Here is a 21832-nt window from a genome sequence, read left to right on the forward strand (position 1 = left end):
TAAATGGTTTTAACATGAACATACAACTTTTTTTAATACCTGTCAGACATTTTATATAATTAGGCAAAAGGTGAAAACTTTTCGTTGCTGCATATTGAACTCCTTTCTGAGCTACTGACAGCTTACTCAGTAATATAAAATATTTGACAGAAAACTAAATTGAATGTGAAAACAAACTGAAGAAGTTTCTCGTTGGCAACTCCGTACAACAGTTTCAATTTATGCTACTTGTGTATATCATGAAATGTGCTGGATAGAAATTATTAAACCGTATTTGTGTTTTAAGAACATTTTAATGGTCAGCATGTAGTCATATTCAGGTATGAATGTGTAACATGAATGTAAAATGACACTTCCCCGCTATTGTACAAATGATTTGTGCAACATAAAAGTGACTAACATGAAACATGTAACATAGGTCAAACTAGTTTTCAGCAAGAAAATCAATGGAAATATGGCTTTATCATATTCAAAGGAAGTATACTGAATTAACTGATTTCATGAGCGGTACTGAATGCAAACTTTAGTGCGCCGAGTTAAAAGAGGGCTTTATTGTTGTCAACTGCAGATACTGTGAGCGAATGATAAGAAGACACACAGCGCATACTGTCGACAATTATACTGCTCTGCATTGCTTTCAGTGCAATACGATATAAAACTAACTGGGACAAAAACACAAACGACATGCCGTAATTCCGTAACAAGCTGCCAGAGACCGCGGATCATTTGTACCAAAATATCAGAATGTACACCTGAAGAGCTTCTGAAAGTTTGTCGGTGGAGTTCTGGTTCACCCCGTATACGAAATACCAATGAATGCCTTTAATTAGAGCTGGAATTTTCCGATAAATAAACATTGTTCATGGAAATGGAAATTTTAAGAATTTCTCCAGAATTACATAAATTCCTGTTTCTCAGTTATTAGCAGATAATATTTTCATTGATTTCTCTTTTTTATTCCTTAACCGAGGAAGAACCTGCGAGCTATTTCATCTTAATCGACAGTTGAATAAGTAGTATCCGGAGTACCACAGGGAAGTGTGATAGGACCGTTGCTGTTTGCAATATATGTAAATGATCTAGTAGAAAGCGTCAGATGCTCTTTAAAGCTATTCGCAGATGATGCAGTTTTTTATACCAAAGTAGCAATGCGAGAAGATAGCATGAATTTGCAGAACGACCTCAAGAGAATTGATGAATGGTGCAGAATCTGGCAGTTGACCCTGAATGTAAATAGATGTAACATATTGCGAATGCATAGGAAAAGAAATCCACTACTGTACAGCTACACTATTGATGACAAACAGCTGGATACAGCGTCTGCCGTAAAATATCTAGACGTAACTATCCACTGCGACCTTAAGTGGAATGACCATGTAAAACAGATGGTGAGAAAATCAGCTACCAGACTCAGATTCATTGCAAGAATCTTAAGGAAATGTTACTCATCCACGAAATAAGTGGCTTATAAGGCGCTTGTTCGCCCGATTCTTGATTATTGTTCATCTATCTGGGATCCCTATCAGAGAGGACTGATAGAAGAGATGGAGAAGATCCGCGTGGTTAGTCACGGGATCGTTTAGCTGGCGAGAGAGCTTTACGAAGATGCTAAACAAACTCCATTGACAGACGTTACAAGAGAGGCGTTTTGCATCACGGAGAGATTTACTATTGAAAGTTCGGGACAGCGCTTTTCAGGAGGAGTCGGACAACATATTACTTCCCCCCCCACATACGTCTCGCCTATTGACCACGAGGAGAAAATTCGAGAAATTAGAGACAATACAGAGGCTTACCGACAATAATTCTTCCCACGCACTATTCGCTAGTGGAACAGGGCTGGAGGGATGAGATAGTGGTACCGAAAGTAGTCTCCGCCACACACCATTAGGTGGCTTGCGGAGTATGATGTAGATGTACATGTTAATACGAGGATTATCCAGAAAGAAACAGACGTTCTGGTCTATCTCGGAGATGGGAGGGGCTAGAGCCGCCATCTTGGTGCAATAACGTTTCTGCACTCAGGGCATATCCAGCGGTGGTAATGTGTGGTCTGTGTCTTTGCTTTCTGTGACGTTTTAAAATGTGTGTTGCAATAGAAAATCTCGCCCTCTTGTGTCGTGAGTTTTGTGATTACGGTCCTGTTGGAAAAAAACTGTAAACGAAGTGAAAGGTATCGCGATCTTTGTCATGTGTACGGACGTGGAATAATTAGTGAAAGCCTAGTGAGTTAATGGTGCACTGATTTTAAAAATGACATCACCGATGTTCACGGTGAGTACTGCAGTGGTAGGCCTAGGCTTTTGACTGACGCAGTGGTAATGAAAATTAAGGACAAATTTCGTGAAAATCGTCGTTTCACGATTACGGAACTGTCTGAACATATTCACCAAATTTCACGGGGTTTAGTGCACGAACCTGTGACGGAGAAGCTTCGTTAGCACAAATTTTGTGCTAGGTGACTTCCCAACATCGTAACGGAAGATCACAAAAAACAGTCTGGCTGCAGCACTGACCTTCCTCGAAGATTATGAGAAAAATGGAAAAAATTTATCGGCTGTATCGTAACTGGGGGCGAGTATTGGGCAAAGAGTATCAGTTGTGAAACAAAAAGGCAGTCGATAGAACGGGGACACAAATTCTCACAAGAAACCAAGGAAGTGTTTGCAAACTCTTTTAGGGAGAAAAATCATGGCTACTGTGTTTTGGGACTCTAATGTTGTGATTCTCTTTGATTTCCTTGAACGAGGCACAACATTTATCTCAGAGAGTATTGTCAGACATGCACAACGTTAAGGGTAACACAAAATAAGCGTCGGGGAAAACTTAGCGCAGAAGTTTTTTTCCTCGACGACAACGTACTTCGACCCACAGCCAATCACATGTGAGAGCTCGTACGAGGTTTTTACTGGGGAGTCCGCCCCCGGTAGCTAAGTGGTCAGCGCGACATACTGTCAATCCTAAGGGCCCGGGTTCGATTCCCGGCTGGGTCGGTGATTTTCTCCGCTCAGGGACTGGGTGTAGTGTTGTCCTAATCATCATCATTTCATCGCCATCGACGTGCAAGTCGCCGAAGTGGCGTCAAATCGAAAGACTTGCACCAGACGAGAGGTCTACCCTACGGGAGGCCCTCGTCACACGTCACTATTATTATTTGATGGGGAGTGTTTTATCATCCGCCACGCAGCCCAGATTTGACGCCGGCAACTACCACCTCTTCCCAGCAGTGAAGACACCATTCGCTACACAACGCTTTGGTACTTACACCGAACAGCGTGCCGGAACAAACAAGTGGCTGCAATCGCAGGCGACAAATTTCTGCGGATACAGTATCGAAAAACTTGTGCCATATTATAAGTACCTTAGTTTGAATGGCAATTACGTAGAAAAATAGCTTAAGAGGGTACTTTCAAACCGTGTATAAAAACATTGACTTTTTCAAATTGGTAATTTTTAATTTCAAAACGTGCATTACTTTCTTGATAGCCCTCGTGTAAACAACTGCTGAATACAGAGTGTAGATTTTCTTATCGGTTATCCTCACCACAGAAATCGAGGATTCCCTCTCCTTATTGCACCAAGTGTCTCACCTTCTTCGCAGCGCACTCACATGTAGTTCATTTCTTTATTTCTGCTGCTGTGTAGTGCAAGGCAATACTGCAGTGCCTAAAGTAAAAGTAACAACTATTTATCGTCTGCAGCTGTGTGTTGCAGAATGTAAGGATAGTTTCAGTTCAGATGCTGTTCTGCCAACCACGTGAGAAAGCAATAAAGGCTGAACAGTGACCTCTCATACACAACGCCTGGAGGACAAGAAACATCGCTGCAGTTTCGCGCCAGGTTTTTCTGCATGAACTAGTAAATTTTTAATTTATTTTCAAGATTTATGTAAGACATTTGCCTCAGCTGACATACCTCTTTCTAAGTTAAATAATCCGGTGTTAGGGACGTTTCTCTCCAAATATTCATATCTTGACACTCCTGAATAGCGAACATTGAAAGAAAAGTATCTGTCAGAATGTTACCAAGAAAGTCTTCAACAAATTCATTCCTTGTGTGAGAATGAATAAAACTGGGTAACGTTAGACGAAATTTGAGAACATACTGGCAGGAAAGTTGGGAATGTTGTTGTTGCGTTTTTAAGAAATGATCAAATAAGCAATGCAGGTTTTGTGGTCAGATGGTATGGAGTTTTTAACGTTTTACTGTTTATAACAGATGCTGCTGCACATACATAAAAGGAAATGAGAGGTCCTGTTGTTTGTCACTCTAAAATGATTCAAGTTACATTCATTATGCCTGGGTTACACAGACAATGTGAAAAAATCAGAAAAATATATCCTAATATGAATACAATTATTTCTAATGGAAAAGAGTTTTCGTTAAGCTGCCGAGAAGAATTCACGTATTGAAGACTAAAAACCCAAGGTATCACTGCCACCAAGCCCAGTAATAATATGGTGGGGAAATCGTCTCGCTGCAGTCCAGTATTATGCAGAAAAATTTGACGACTTGGCCTGAGTCGTTAATGTACTGGACAAAGATAACGCAACTTCAATTGGAATCCTTCAGGAAATGTTAAGTGACACAGTCTTAAAAATTAATTGGCTCATATAAATGTGAGGTGCCGATGAGGAGTATGAAATGATGAGGACAACACAACACTCAGTCTACAAGCGGAGAAATCTCCAATGCGGCCGGGAATCTAGCCGCCCCCCTCCCCCCTGCCTCACGGTGCATGGTAGGCAAACACGTTAACATCCGGCTAAGCAGGCGGATGTCTCAAGAGACACGTAGGAGCCTCCAACTTAAATAAGGGTGGAAATTGTATACACTCTGTGTCACGTTTGCTCCGTTTCTATGCGTCCGTTGACACGTTATTTCTGTGTACAGTGGAGCTCGCTCTCTCGGATAAATGGGTACCACGTGAGCCTCAACACGCGGCTGTCGACAACGTTAAAGTGCTGTCATTCAGTACTGGTGTTTCATTACTTTGTAGTAGCTGTGAAACGTCCCCTTAGAAAAATTAATGAACTACTAAGCTGATAAACCTCTTACATTATTTGATTTTCAAACAGCTGAGCAAAACTGAACGTACTCACACATTTCGCTCTTTACCTATTCTGATCAACACTAAACTGACACACAATATTTTTAGCGCAACGCAATCTGACTTACAATAACCTTACAGAAGAATGGCCCTGACTAACATTAATCTATACCTTTCACAAATCACTTAGCTCACAAAAATCTTCGTTACTCGAACTACTGCAATACAGCGAGCGCCACTACTGCCAGCTAAATAAAAGATTCAAACTACGGAAGGCACTAACTACTGATAGGCATAGTTAGCAAATGAAAGATTTTGATACAGAACAAACAATGTATTTACGTTAATAGTGTTCAAAAGTCATAATATATATAGCAGTTCATGACATCAGTCCTACAAATTTACTCTCTCTAATGGACACATGTCCAGATGTGCCGCTCTCAAAACTCCGCCATCTCACTCCCCACGTTTACCACTGCTGGCGGCTCACCTCCAACTGCGCAACGCTACGCGATGTTAACATCCAACTGCCCAACACTACAATGGAGAATATTCTAACAATGCCAACCAACCACAGACTGTACACAGCGCAGCCAGTGATTTTCATATAGAGCGCTACGTGGCGTTACCAACATAAAAACCTAAACAGCCTACTTACAGCTGTGCACGCCTACCTGCCGCGTGACATGTGACCGCTCCCTGTAATGTTGCAGACGTGCTGCAGAACTTCATGCCGTGGCTGATGAACGAGGTGCGGCAGGAGATGGACCAGATGGTGGCGTCGCGCCAGGTGCTGACCGACTTGGTGCGCGACATCGTGCGCTCGCGGCGCGACATCTACCTGGCGCTGGTGGAGAGCGACCGCCACCAGCGCTGGCTCGAGGGCCACGAGAACGAGCTGGAGTTCCAGCGGCAGCACGCCGACAGGCTCCAGAAGGAGCGGGAGCTGGCCGAGGTGGAGGCGGCCAAGGCAGAGGTACGTGGCGAGGCCTGCTGCCGGGGACGGAGGAGAAGGCTGGCAGGGAAGAGCACGCACGTAGCCTCATACTGACAGGTTGGGAGGAACTGGGGAGGATTTATACTGTGGGGGAAAACTCGAGCACTGTAGAGGAGAATGAGCATGTCGAGCTAAACCTGGAACGACAGCGAATTGATGGCTCTCGTGGATAGTATTGCGGTGGCCCGGTGTAATGTTAAGCGCCTTCGTGGACTCACTTGTTGAAGAATGCTGGTTCTGCTTTCTTGCGGCGCCGATGTCTTCTGCTAGCACCGGACGCTTCTCCGAAGATTTCACTGCTAGGAAGGGTAAATTTTCACTCTCTCGATCTCTCTCTCTCTTCTTATTTAAAAAGTGCGCTACTCTTGGAATATCATTCAATGCACCAGAACATAATATTTCCACGTTGTACCAAAAAAAACAACTTAACTTTATGACATAAGCCCACACGTTACCGGGCACCCAGAATTAGTTAATTAGACATTTTTGAACACAATTAATACATAAGCTTTTAGCGTGGCTGACTGTCCACGTCCAATCCACATATTCTAAACAGCAGTTCAACGTCTAACAGTCACTGTCGAGTCACTCCATTTGTTTTTCAACAGGACAAACCTACATTACTATTTGCAGCCCGCCACGGACCTTCCGGGCCGTATTTAATTACGCATGGCAGGTCGCGCTGAACACTTGCCAGCGCCGACGAATTGTCTCCCTTCCAGTTACGCCTGCAAAAACAATAAATGGGTGCGGTATCCCATTCTCATCCTTACGCCCTGCTTTAAGATAACGCGTGTTCGAAACGGCTGGAACACAAGTGTCTCCAGACTTTCGTAAAACTCTGGGGCGCACTGCAGTATGAAATCATGGACAGAGTAAATGAGGTTGCAACACGTGTAAGATACGCTTCATGCACCTGCGTGAGGAAGGTTGGAAATGGTACACTCCTAACCATTAAAACTGTAACACCATAAACTGCAGTACATCCTTCGATATGCAGATGACTGGCATTTCAGGACAACCAGACGATGTAGGTAGGAGTAAAAATTTATTATCGACATCCATTGGGATTTCCCACACAGCCCGAGCATCGACACGGGGAACACGTCAGGGATATTCGGAATACATATATAAAGATGGTATCTGTTCTGTCGGACATATTCATTTCAGGACAACCAGATGATGTAGGTAGAAGTGAAAGTTCAGTATCAACACCCATTCGGATTTCCCGCACAGCGCGAGTATCGATACGGGGAACACGTCAGAGATATTCGGAATATATATACAGGGTGTTACAACAAAGGTACGACCAAACTTCCAGGAAACATTCCTCACACACAAAGAAAGAAAATATGTTATGCGGACATGTGTCCGGAAACGCTTACTTTCCATGTTAGAGCTGATTTTATTACTTCTCTTCAAATCACATTAATCATAGAATAGAAAAACACAGCATCAGGACGTACCAGCGTGACTTCAAATACTTTGTTACAGGAAATGTTCAAAATCTCCTCCGTTAGTGAGGATACATTCATTCATCCATCCTCCGTCGCATGGAATCCCTGATGCGCTGATGCAGCCCTGTAGAATGGCGTATTGTATCACAACCGTCCACAATACGAGCACGAAGAGTCTCTACACTACATTTGGTTCCGGGGTTGCGTAGACAAGAGCTTTCAAATGCCCCCATAAATGAAAGTCAAGAGGGTTGACTTCAGGAGAGCGTGGAGCCCATGGAACTGGTCCGCCTCTACCAGTCCATCGATCACCGAATCTGTTGTTGAGAAGCGTACGAACACTTCGACTGAAATGTGCAGGAGCTCTATCGTGCATGTACCACATGTTGTGTCGTACTTGCAAAGGCACATGTTCTAGCAGCAGAGTATCCCGTATGAAATCATGATAACGTGCTCCATTGAGCGTATGTGGAAGAACATGGGGCCCAATCAACACATCAACAAACAATGCCTGACCAAACGTTCACAGAAAATCTGTGTTGATGACGTGATTGCACAATTGCGTGTGGATTCTAGTCAGCCCACACATGTTGATTGTGAAAATTTACAATTTGAAAACGTTGGAATGAAGCCTCATCCGTAAAGAGAACATTTGCACTGAAATGGGGATTGACACATTGTTGCATGAACCATTCGCAGAAGTGTACCCGTGAAGGCCAATCAGCTGCTGATAGTGCCTGCACACGCTGTACATGGTACGGAAACAACTGGTTCTTCCGTAACACTCTCCATACAGTGGCCTGGTCAACGTTACCTTGTACAGCAGCAACTTCTCTGACGCTGACATTAGGGTTATCGTCAACTGCACGAAGAATTGCCTCGTCCATTGCAGGTGTCCTCGTCATTCTAGGTCTTCCCCAGTCGCGAGTCATAGGCTGAAATGTTCCGGACTCCCTAAGACGCCGATCAATTGTTTCGAACGTATTCATGTCGGGACACTTTTGTCCTTGAAATCTGTCTCGATACAAACGTCCCGCCCCACGGCTATTGCCCCGTGCTAATCCACACATCAAATGGGCATCTGCCAATTCTGCATTTGTTTCATTGCACTGACTGCAAAACCACGTTCGTGATGAGCACGAACCTGTTGATTCTACGTACTGATGTGCTTCATGCTAGTACTGTAGAGCAATGAGTCGCATGTCAACACAAGCACCGAAGTCAACATTACCTTCCTTCAATTGGGCCAACTGGCGGTGAATCGAGGAAGTACAGCACATACTGACGAAACTAAAATGAGCTCTAACATGGAAATTAAGCGTTTCCGTCCACATGTCCACATAACATCTTTTCTTTATTTGTGTGTGAGGAATGTTTCCTGAAAGTTTGGCCGTACCTTTTTGTAACACCCTGTGTATGAAGATAGACATGTCCGAAAGAACAGACACCATCGGTGACCAAGCAGCTTGTTAGAATGAAATTATGATGAAATGAATACGCCTAGCTACATACAGGCGTTGATATAAGTCAAGGGGGACAGTTGAAAATGAGTGCCCCGACCGGGACTCGAACCCGGGATCTCCTGCTTACATGGCAGACGCTCTATTCATCTGAGACACCGACGACACAGAGGACAGTGCAACTGCAGGGATTTACTTATCTCTGGCACGCCTCCCGTGAGACCCAAATTCACAACTTATCGTCCCGCACTATATTCATAGTGCTCCTGCCCATTATACTCATTACTCGCGGCTTTTTGCCGATTCCCGTAAGAGTTCGGGCACTGTTTGTGCATCCGCACGGAAGAAGATGGTCAAATGGCCGGTGAGCCTTAACTATATACAGTGTGAGTCGCGTAAGATGTAACACCCCCATTATTCCGTTGGCGATTACACGTATCAACAAGTGGTGTTCGGCGAATGATAGCCGACTATGTTAGAAAATGCTTAGGTACATGCACAATAATCACAACGTTTATATTGACGGAGATAATGAGGCAAGTACATGTTTTTAAATGGGACGCTACATTTTTTTTTCCATCATTTGAACGCTCTTGAGAGGACACGTATAGTGATGTAGTGATATAACGCATGTTGCTATTGTGATTCAAACTTCACTTAAAAGACGCTGGGACATATTGTACGATTGGAGGTCGAGGCGGTCGGTAGCGGCTGCAGACTAGCAAATACGCCTCGCGCGACCCGCAGGCCGAGTTGCCGTGCTCTATGCAGCATGCCCGGCCTACGTTACGTAGGTAAATCCTCATCCGCCCTCTTTTAAGCAAAGTTTGAATCACAATAGCAATATGCGTTACATCACTATACGCGTCTTTTCCAGAGCGTTCGAATGATGGTAAAAAAAGTGTAGATTCCCACTTAAAAAACATGTACTTCCCTCATTATCTCCGTCAATATAAACGTTGTGATTACTGTGCATGTACCATCGTATGTGCCCCATAGTCCGCTATGATTAACCGAAAACCGCATGCAGATACGTGCAATCACCCCCGGAATAATGGGGGTGTTCGTGTTACGCGTCTCACCCTGTATACATGTTCTTTCGGACATGTCCCCGTTGACTTATATCGACGCCTGTTTGCAGCTAGGGGTATTCATTTGATTGTAATTTCGTACTCGGAATACATATTCCTCCCACAGCTTGTTTCGAAGCGAAGCGCGCCGCTGCCGCTGCCACCAGCGCGTCAAGTGCAGTCGCCTCTGACGTGTGTAGGCCGGTCCGGCTCTTGCTAGACAGTCTCCCGCTGGTACTTGAAGGCTCTTGTTATGCACCTTTGAACAGTACAGTCTTGGTATTGGCTGTACTACGTTTGTAATTCGGATTGCTCGCTGATCCGTTGTGTACGCTAAGACGACTTTCTTGCGCTGTGGATTTGTTTTTCGTTAGCTATTCACTTCCCGAACCCCACCGTCATCGGACTCTGGAACTGCCTATTATTTCACCAATCTCTGCGTCACCGCCAATTCAACTGCCTTTTACTTTCGCGCAGCTCGTTTCTCTTTCACAAATCTGATTTTTACATTAGTTGCTTTTGAGACGGTCATGTGTGGCCTCATGTAACAAATAGAAGCGTCTACGACCACGTATCGGAACCCGACAGCATCAGGGTCGTGACCTATCGAGCGTGTGTTATATCATTCTACATTTTACATAAGCAACTTTGTGGTGCGTGGCGGTACTGCTGCCCGCGTTTCGGCTTAGAACCGTCTGTATGGAACTGATAAAGGCGAAGTTTCATTTGTCAGGCGCATTTCGCCTCAATGTGTTGAGGCATCATCAGTCACCTCAATAAATACTCACTTTCATTTGTATGCAGCATTTTCATCTTAAATATTCTGGTGTTGTGCATGTAACTTGCAAACATTTCTGATCTAGGCACCTTCTGTTCAGTATAAATTTTATTACTTATTTCGTGTGCCACTGAGCACGATCTCAATGGCCTCACGCGACTAGCGCCCGAGAGGACAGAGACATTGTGCACTCTCCCAAGCAGGATCGTTGAGCTATGTCACTTTCAAGTGGTCAGGGAATCAGACTGATTGCAGAGAGATACGCATCTGCACGGGATGTCCAACGATCTCTGGAGCACGACAGACTACCAGCATGGTGACGGTTGTTGCAGTTTCCCTTACCGTGTCAGCAGTGAGAGGTGTGCTGACAGTGCATCCCAACGAACATTTTCAGAAATTTCTTCCTCAAATTAAGGGCTATGTATCATACTAGTAGACTTCTCTTGGCCAGGAATGCCCTTTTCGCCAGTACTAGTCTGATTTTTATACGCCCTCCTTGCTCCGTCCATCATTGGCTATTCTGCTGCTCAGGAAGTAAAATTCCTTAACTTCATCTTCTTCATGATCAACGTTGGTGATAATGAGTATCTCGCTGTTCTCATTTCTGCTATTTCTCATTATTTTCGTCTTTCTTCGATTTACTCTCAGTCCATATTCTGTGCTCAAACTCTTCATTCCATTCAGTAGATCCTGTGTCCGCGGCTCGTGGTCTTGTGGTAGCTTTCTCGCTTCCCGCGCACGGGGTCCCGGGTGCGATTCCCGGCGGGGTCAGGGATTTACTCTGCCTCGAGATGACTGGGTGTTGTGTGTCTTTCATCCACATTCACTAGCAAGTCGCCGTAGTGGCGTTAAAGAACTTGTGGAGCGGCGGCCGAACCGCCCCGCGAGGGGTCTCCCGGCCACCAATGCCATATATATATGAGCGTGTGTATATATAGTAGATCCTGTAATTCTTCTTCCCTTTCACTGAAGATAGCAATAGCATCAGCATATCCATTCACCTTGAATTTTAATCAAAATCTTTAACAATTATCTTATTTCCATCATTGTTTCTTCAATATACAGATTGAATAGTAAGGGTGAAATAGAACATCCCTGTGTTACACCCTTTTAAATCCGCGAATTTCGTTCTCGGTCTTTTTCTCTTATTATGCCCTTTTGGCTCTTGTACATGTTGTATGTTACCCATCTCTGCCTGTAGCTTACACCGATTTTCCTCGAATTTCGAACATTTTGCACCATTTGACAATGTCGAACGCTTTTTCAGAGTTTTACAGATCCTATGAACTTGATATTTTGTCAGAAACTGACATATTGAGCCCGTGCCTGTGTACAAAATGTAGGTTGACTCTTACATAGAAGATTACAGCAATCAACCACTTTTTATAATGCTATTTATTTACTTAAATAGCGCCGTTGCCGGTTTCGAACCGGTAGGTTCATCTTCAGACGTCTAGTTCACGTTTTACTTTACGTTTTCAGTTTTGTTTCCCCATCTGACAATTACAATTAAAAAGACGCTGCCTCACATCTTGTTTTGGTTGTAGGGCATCACCACCCCAAGGAAGTTTCGTCAGATGGGGAAACAAAAGTCGAAATGTAACATAAAACGTTAACTAGCCGTCTGAAGATCAACCTATCGGTTCGAAACCGGTAACGGCGTTATTTAAGTAAGTAAATAGCATTATAAAAAGTGTCTCGTTGCTGTAATCTTCTTTGTAAGAATGAACCTACGTCCTATGAACTTGTCTTGATTTTTCTTTAGTCTTACTTCAGTTATCAACGGTAAGGTCAGATCTGCCTCTCTGGTGCCTTTACCTTCTTCAAAGCCCAACTGATCGTCACCTAACACACCCTAAATTTTCTTTTCCATTCTTCTGTATATTATTCTTGTCAGCAACTTGGATGCATGAGCTTTTAATCTAATTATGCGATAATTCTCGGACTTTCATGTCTTAATCGTGGGAATTCTGTTGGCGACGTCTTTTTTTAAATTCAAATGCGTATTGAATTGCTCACCCACTATCCTCATATACTTTCTCTATCTCTTCATCCCGATTATAGAACGTTATCCTTTCGTTGGATATTCAGTCTTTTTCTCGTGGTCACCTCCCGCTTGACAGTTCCCTCCCGGAGATCCGGATGGGGGACAATTCCCGGATTTTTTTGCCAATTGAGAGATTGTCATGACACATTTTCAGTTACAGGCCACATGTTATGTTAATACACATTATGTGTCTTTAATGCTGTGGTTTCCATCTACTTCTGCATACTGATGCCGTTGATCGTTGCTGATTCGTCCACCTTTAGGGCAGTTTCTCACCCCAAAAGCAAGAGAGTGCCCTGAACCTATGTTTGCTCCTCCGCCCTCTTTGACAAGGTCGTTGGCAGAATGAGGATGACTTCTTATGCCGGAAGTCTTCGTCCACCAGTGCTGATAATTTTGAATCAAAATCTAAGCGGTGGCGGGGTTCGAACCCGGGACAGAGAACGTTTTGATTACTAATCAAAGACGCTACTCCTAGACATGTGTTAAATCCTTTGGCCGTGTTGTAGTGTTTCAACAAGGTAACGCAAAACCACATCTTGCCTTTGCTGCGTGAGATGAATGTGCCCTGGATGTCACGTTCTCCAAATCTCACACCCAATCGCCAGGCAATTCGACTGATTATCTCTGGCACACAGTCGATGCAACATTTAATGATGTACCCTCACGTGTCATCCAAGCTCAGCAAGACTTGCAAATCACGTACAAATTTATGCATGTATTCTTCCTGCTATACTGTATATGCACAATGAGTTAAATTCGTTTATTTGCTGCCTATCCTAATTTTACAATTTTAATAGCTAACGGTGCACTTCAGTCTTCTATTCCGATTATTAGTGGGCGTTGTTTTACAGACATTAAGAATGGTGCAAAAGACTGACACCGCAAGACCATACATTTGACAGTATAACATTCCAACAACTTATTTATGATTTGTTGGGAATCTATAAAAAAAAAAGAAAACCTAATTATAGTAGGGACAATAGTTGACAAACACAGTCCAGTTCCATAAGTTAGTTGTTGTTAAGGAAAACACGAGGCTTGAGGAATTTATTGTGGTCCTGAAAGAATCGCAACGATAGTTTTCTGAACTATTTGAGGACACTGCCAGTCTTACATCTGTTTTCAAGACCATTTGCGATTTAAGTTGAAAGCACCCATGCACATGTACAGATGTGACTCATTGTTCTGTAATGTAGTCCCCATTTTAAAGGCAAATCCCTGCACATTAAAATTATCCAGAATGTCTACATTTTTTTTCTCAGGTAGAGATCCCACACCTTCATTATTGCAAAAGTGCCAAATATTTTTGTCAAGATAGTATGGGTATGAAAGACATTTTTTCGGTTATTAAACTAATAAAAACCAAACTAAATTCCGTCCGAACAGACCTTGGAACGTCCAACAATACCGACCGGCCGCCGTGTCATCCTCAGACCAAAGACGTCACTAAATGCGGATATGGAGGGGCATGTAATCAGCACACCGCTCTCCCGGCCCTTTGTCAATTAACGAGACTGGAGCCGCTACTTCTCAAGTAGCTCCTCAGTTTGCCTTGCAAGGGCTGAGTGCACCCCGCATTAGACTAATGAAGTCATGATTATGTGACAAACTGAATGCAAAAATCTTTGAAACTAGAATCAGATTTTTACTCTGCAGTGGAGTGTGCGCTGATATGAAATTTCCTGGCAGATTAAAACTGTGTGCCGGACCGAGATTCGAACTCGGGACCTTTTTTCCTTTTGCGGGCAAGTGCTCTACAAACTGAGCTACCCAAGCACGAATCACGCCCCGTCCTCATAGCTTTACTTCCGCCAGTACGTCCTCTCCTACCTTCCAAACTTTACAGGAGCTCTCCTGCGAAACTTACAGAACTAGCACTGCTGAAAAAAAGGATATTGCTGAGACACGGCTTAGCCACAGCCTGAGTGATGTTTCCAGAATGAGAGAGTTGTAGAGTCAAAATCTCATTCTGGAAATATCCCCCAGGCTGTGGCTAAGCCATGTCTCCGCAATATCCTTTCTTTCAGAAGTGCTAGTTTTGCAAGGTCCTCAGGAGAGATTCTGTAATGTTTGGAAGGTAGGAGACGAGGTACCGGCAGAAGTAAGGCTGTGAGGAAGGGGCGTGAGTCGTGCTTGGGTTACTCAGTTGCTAGAGCACTTGCCCGCGAAAGGCAAATGTTCCCTAGTTCGAGTCTCAGTCTGGCACACAGTTTTAATCTGCCAGGAAGTTTCATCTGTGAAACTGTCTGCAACTATTCATAAGCCAGCGTACTGTACCAGATAAAAATTTTAATATGTCTTCAACGCTCGAAAAATAATAAAATTTGTTTCGTTTGTGATCTATGCTCTAGAGAAATACGAGATATGAAACTAAGACATATGCATTGAGACTGCATTGCTATCTAAATATAGCATATTCGCAGTTTCGCTCTCTTCCCCCTCCTCTCACTCAGACAGCGTGGTCTGGTGGTGTGGTGGTGGGGGAAATGTGCATCCAGGGTGAGTACTATATTACGTGAGCAGGGCATGGCTCGTGGAATCGAATACTTGGCTGCCCTGGAATAACCGGAAATGTGACACTTCAAGGCTGGTGGATGGGCTCTATTTTCGAGATCTTCATGACGTTCCGTTTCAATATGATACCACAAAGTCACATACAGATCTCTCTCACACTGGAAACATCTTCTCATGGGTCGCAGATACGCTGATACGACACCACTTGACAGCCACTATTAATCAATAACTATTGGATAGAGTTGAACCAATATGAAATTACATATCCATATCAGTCATCCAATCTCAGTTCGACTTATTTCCCTACATTGTTGTTGCCAGAGGCAGCAGCTCTGGATATTACTTTTTGCACTTTTTGCAGTTCCAAATCACTTCCTACTCCACTGTGAACGCGCAATAAGTAAAATTTCGTTATTTGCAATCCTTTCTGGTGTAGAATTTTTTTACCAGCTTTGTATGCCCTTGTTAAAACAATGTAATTTTACCGCTCTGCAGGATTTCGAAGTGTCTCGTTTCTGAAACTGGTACTTTAACGTTGCAGGAGGCAGCAGACGAAGAAGAGTCCGGAGCGTCGTCTTAGTTCTTAGCATCTCCACCGCGGCCCTTGGCGCTACTGCCTGTGGAGCGCCACAGCGCTGCCAACGGACAACAGGCGAACCATTTCGACACACCGCTCCGCCAAATTACCGGAAGAAAATGCCAACGTTCGGAGAGTGCAAGCAGAGATGTACAACACAAATTTTTGCCCTGTTAATGTCATTTCAGATAATTTATGCAATACAATCGTTTCATCGATTCATGTCCTCTGTCGTTAAAATAAAGATCAGCTGAAATAATGTTAGCAGTTTTAAAACTTTAAAAAAAAGACCATTTGCAATAGAATTTATAAATACCTAGTACAGACAATCGTTCTTAGTAGCAAACAATATTGATTTCAAATAAGACTATCATCTGAACAGGATATATTTACTAGACTTAATAAATCAGATATTATAACTATTTTGATTATTTTGTGACTTGGCTAAGGCTTCTGTTTGTTTAAAACCATGATATCTTCATGATGGTGAAGTCAAAATGTTATGTAGTACAAGACACAGCAGTTTGATTATTTCTATCTCACTTCTATGACAAAAATCCTTGTGTACCATTTTCACAGATATTACGTTAGCAATAGGCACTCAGCATTTGAATCAATCAGTGAGGTCCACCATGGAGTTCTGTTCTATGTTCTTTCTGTTACTTATAATCTTAAATGATCTTACCAGAAGGTGTAACCTCTTCACAGTCGATGCAAGTATGAAAATTAAAAATAAGTTGAGCCTTATTATTTAAAAAAGAACAACAATTGTAGTATTTGAAGGCATAAAGAGATGTTACAGAACTCCTTAACCTGTGACAAAAGTTTATTCAAAGTACGAAGTGTACTGATCAGTGTTGATTTTTATTGCATCTGGAATGTGCACATCCTTGATGTAATGAAGTGCCGTAGTTAACCTATTACTTAAAATTGAAGAGCTTAGTTTGTCATACTTAATCCCATTCTATAATGAATTAAAGAATAATTTTTTGTGAATTCGATTTATGGGGATAATAACATTTCAGAATATAGAAGTGTATAACGAATTATATCTGGTATTAATTCTGGAAATCCTGAAGAATATTGTTCAAAATAGATGTTATTTTGACAATTATTTCTCTACTAATATATTCATTAATGCCCCTTGATTTTACCGATATTTTATTTTGTTGTAAAAATTATAAAGTATATATGAAGAGTGGAAATAGTAAAACATTGCAAGGGACAAATCTCATATTTGTCAGGACAATGTATCTCTTTTTGTACATTGCTTACTTCTATCCAAAAGTTGAGAAGATAGTCTGAGACCACAGAATTATATTGCACACCCCATTACAGCAAAATGAGCCCAACTATAAAACAAATAATTTATTAAGAACATCCTAGGTGCCATACCAGGGAACTGACTGGTTCCTTGTAGCAATTTCTTTTTTTTTTTTGTTTAAAGTGCCAGTTCTACTGAGGCTCTATGTTTCATTTGTGATAATACATGCACAGAAATACACCAGCGATGTTTTAACTAGTGCAACGTAGTCAACAGAAACAAATTCTCATATCATTGTTTTTTACAAGAGAATAACAAAATTAATTTTTTTTATCGCACTTATGTTTCTTACACAACTCCATTCGTGATAACAGATAGTTAAGGATACTTATAAAACTCGCTGTGCAGTTCAGGTAGAAATGGTTTTTCATAACATTTTCCAGACACATGTCATTTTGTCTCTTCACGGTTCTAACCATTCTTACTATTTTTTAAACCCAGATTTTGACCTTCCATTATAAAGAAGTTTTATTGATGCAAAGCAACTTAAAAGCACACTGCTTTGCTTGTAAACTGTACATCAACAAAACAGGCAGATATTGAGCTCTTGGAACTCCAGTGGGATGAACTGTATGGCATAAATACCACGAGCCATCCAGTAATGAATGTAAAAAAGAGTTTTGCCTTGACTTGACACTTGCAACTAATCTATGAAGATGCAACAGAGTACTGAGAACATAATAGTATAAAAACAATTTCTGTGAAAAATGGCTCTTAGAATTCTTTTACATTTGCACTCTTCAATTTTACGCTCCACAGATTGGAAACAATTACAAAATGTTCCTCTGGTGGGCAGTTACGTGGATACCTCTAATGAACTTCTGCCTCTCAATATCTCTAAGTTACAGAACCACCCATTCACTAACACTACAGTGAATATGATATGCGAACAACAAGAAATGTGGCCACGTGTAGAACAAATTGTATTTTTATTCGAAGGCTACTCCTATTATTCTCACATAAATAACTAAAACTAATAAATGTGATCAAGGGATCTTGTCTTCTCGAGTAATATATAGAATTCAGTATAGTGACAGAGTTATTTCTGAAAGACATGATTGAAATGGAAGGTAGATCAACCTAACACATAGATCCTATTCTTCCTCATTCTGCTAGACATTGATAGACATTTGACAAAGCTGAACGAAGGGCGGTGACTAAACACTAAATCTGAATTGGATAAGGTGATCTAACTGTTACTAACATGAACGACAGTAACTGTGAACTTTAACCTGACACACTGTTCCACAATGCACTAAATCGGAGAGCGACTGCTGTTGCTGTGAGCACGCCATGAAATAAGAGAGTTTCGCTCTAAAGATTCCTAGTACCGGTGCTGCGGAAAGGTCAGCATGCATGCACGCAAATCTCGAGATGCGATGCCCAGTGCACCTCAGCATTGCGTCGAACGGCGGACCACCATCCCCTCCACTCGTTCTGGTCCACCTTTGCGCCCTGGCTCCGAGTCCAAACCCAAATCTCTTCTCCAAGCCTACTCTACTCCATGCTTCGCGATCGAATCCTTGCTTCCACACATTACATCCAAGTCTGGCAAAATCTCTGTGTGGAGTTTGCGCCATAAAGGTAAAACCACTAACAGAAAACTGATAATGCACTCGCACACCAATTTAGTATCAGTCGGTGTTGCATACAGCCTCCCACCATAAGATGGGAAAGAAACTGTTCCTCTAATTCTAATTGAAGAGGCATCCACTGTTATGTTTTCTTATGTCACGGTCTGCACCCCCGTTGAAACATCCCCTTTTGGAAAATTATAAATTACAGTGCTGGTGAACCTCTTACATTATTTGATTTTCAAACAGCTAAGCAAAACTGAAAGTGCTCAGACATTTCTCTCTTTAGTTATTCTGATCAACACTAAACTGACACACAATATTTTTATCGCAACGCAGTCTGACTTTCAATAATCCCTACAAAAGAATGGCCCTGACTAACAATAACCTATACCTTTCATGAATCACTTACCTCACGAAAATCCTCGTAACTCGAACTACAGCAATACAGCGAGCGCCAATACTGCCCGCTAAATAAAAGATTCTAACTACGGAAGGCACTAACTACTGATAGGCATAGTCAGCAAATGAAAGAGTTTGATAGGGTACATATAGAAGTTTATGACATCTAGTCTTACAAATTTCCTTTTTCTGGCGCACACACGTCCAGATCGTCCGCTCTTAGTAACCTCTCAAAACTCTGGCATCTCTCTCCCGCCACATCCACCACTGCTGGCGGTTCACCTCCAACTGCACAACGCTACGCGCTGTTCACATCCATCTGCCCAACACTACAATAGCACATTTTCCAACAATGCCAACCAGCCACAGATTGCACGCAGCACAGTCAGTGATTTTCATACAGAGAGCTACGTGGCGTTACCAACATAAAAACCTAAACAGCCTACTTACTAGACTTGGCCACTGTTTCTATGTTTCGATACAGTGTATCGATACGTGGAACTGTTTCAGTGTTTCGGAACGGCTACGGTTCACTGTTTCGAAACAGTGGTGTTTCATTCCGCCCTTGTCTTGGATAACTGGACCAGATTCTATCTCGAGCCAGACACATGAAACTGTATCGTTGTTGCAAAATAAGGCTGTTTCGGTCCACTTGTGCTTGGAACGGACTAATTGTATCAAAACAGTCACGTTTAATTCCTCTCTGTGTCGGACGAGATTCGGGCACGGCACAGGTACTGAAACACATTTAACATACCACTTCATGCAACACTTTCAAGAGTGTCGAAATCTTTTTGACAAGCAATAGCATGAAGCTTAAGATATCCGAAAATAAAGCTTCGTTTCTAGCTGACTGTCATATTCCTAAATGGAGTAACATCTTCTTTATAAACATTAACCAAACAATAAAACAACGCATTCTATTCACATTCAAAATAATAAAAATGTGAAAATCATTCAGTTAAATTACACTTATTGATAACATACGCTTCTCTGTTCATGTACAGTAATCATATTAAGAAACGTAAGTAAGCTAACAACGTTTTGATAAAAAAAAAGGCGTAGAGTGACAGTTATTAGACATATACACTCCTGGAAATTGAAATAAGAACACCGTGAATTCATTGTCCCAGGAAGTGGAAACTTTATTGACACATTCCTGGGGTCAGATACATCACATGATCACACTGACAGAACCACAGGCACATAGACACAGGCAACAGAGCATGCACAATGTTGGCACTAGTACAGTGTATATCCACCTTTCGCAGCAATGCAGGCTGCTATTCTCCCATGGAGACGATCGTAGAGATGCTGGATGTAGTCCTGTGGAACGGCTTGCCATGCCATTTCCACCTGGCGCCTCAGTTGGACCAGCGTTCGTGCTGGACGTGCAGACCGCGTGAGACGACGCTTCATCCAGTCCCAAACATGCTCAATGGGGGACAGATCCGGAGATCTTGCTGGCCAGGGTAGTTGACTTACACCTTCTAGAGCACGTTGGGTGGCACGGGATACATGCGGACGTGCATTGTCCTGTTGGAACAGCAAGTTCCCTTGCCGGTCTAGGAATGGTAGAACGATGGGTTCGATGACGGTTTGGATGTACCGTGCACTATTCAGTGTCCCCTCGACGATCACCAGAGGTGTACGGCCAGTGTAGGAGATCGCTCCCCACACCATGATGCCGGGTGTTGGCCCTGTGTGCCTCGGTCGTATGCAGTCCTGATTGTGGCGCTCACCTGCACGGCGCCAAACACGCATACGACCATCATTGGCACCAAGGCAGAAGCGACTCTCATCGCTGAAGACGACACGCCTCCATTCGTCCCTCCATTCACGTCTGTCGCGACACCACTGGAGGCGGGCTGCACGATGTTGGGGCGTGAGCGGAAGACGGCCTAACGGTTTGTGGGACCGTAGCCCAGCTTCATGGAGACGGTTGCGAATGGTCCTCGCCGATACCCCAGGAGCAACAGTGTCCCTAATTTGCTGGGAAGTGGCGGTGCGGTCCCCTACGGCACTGCGTAGTATCCTACGGTCTTGGCGTGCATCCGTGCGTCGCTGCGGTCCGGTCCCAGGTCGTCGGGCACGTGTACCTTCCGCCGACCACTGGTGACAACATCGATGTACTGTGGAGACCTCACGCCCCACGTGCTGAGCAATTCGACGGTACGTCCACCCGGCCTCCCGCATGCCCACTATACGCCCTCGCTCAAAGTCCGTCAACTGCACATACGGTTCACGTCCACGCTGTCGCGGCATGCTACCAGTGTTAAAGACTGCGATGGAGCTCCGTATGCCACGGCAAACTGGCTTACACTGACGGCGGCGGTGCACAAATGCTGCGCGGCTAGCGCCATTCGACGGCCAACACCGCGGTTCCTGGTGTGTCCGCTGTGCCGTGCGTGTGATCATTGCTTGTACAGCCCTCTCGCAGTGTCCGGAGCAAGTATGGTGGGTCTGACACACCGGTGTCAATGTGTTCTTTTTTCCATTTCTAGGAGTGTACATAATCTGATGTACGTATAATTGCAAGTAATCTGTTTGACATATCACTGATAGTGTAATGGTGAACG

General features: G+C 43.2%; 1 protein-coding gene across 1 annotated transcript in view; it reads left to right on the forward strand.

The window, feature by feature from the left end:
- The window catches only part of LOC126284445 (radial spoke head protein 3 homolog), a 333014-nt gene extending 315950 nt beyond the window's left edge, over window positions 1-17064 (forward strand). The window contains exons 7-8 of the mRNA XM_049983367.1: window positions 5764-6026; window positions 15918-17064. Of these exons, the coding sequence (XP_049839324.1) occupies window positions 5764-6026; window positions 15918-15956 (302 nt within the window). The 3' untranslated portion in view covers window positions 15957-17064. The remainder of the gene's footprint in view (window positions 1-5763; window positions 6027-15917) is intronic.
- Window positions 17065-21832: the final 4768 nt, after the last annotated feature.

Source organism: Schistocerca gregaria, chromosome 8, assembly GCF_023897955.1.
Source record: "Schistocerca gregaria isolate iqSchGreg1 chromosome 8, iqSchGreg1.2, whole genome shotgun sequence".
Lineage (NCBI taxonomy): Eukaryota > Metazoa > Arthropoda > Insecta > Orthoptera > Acrididae > Schistocerca > Schistocerca gregaria.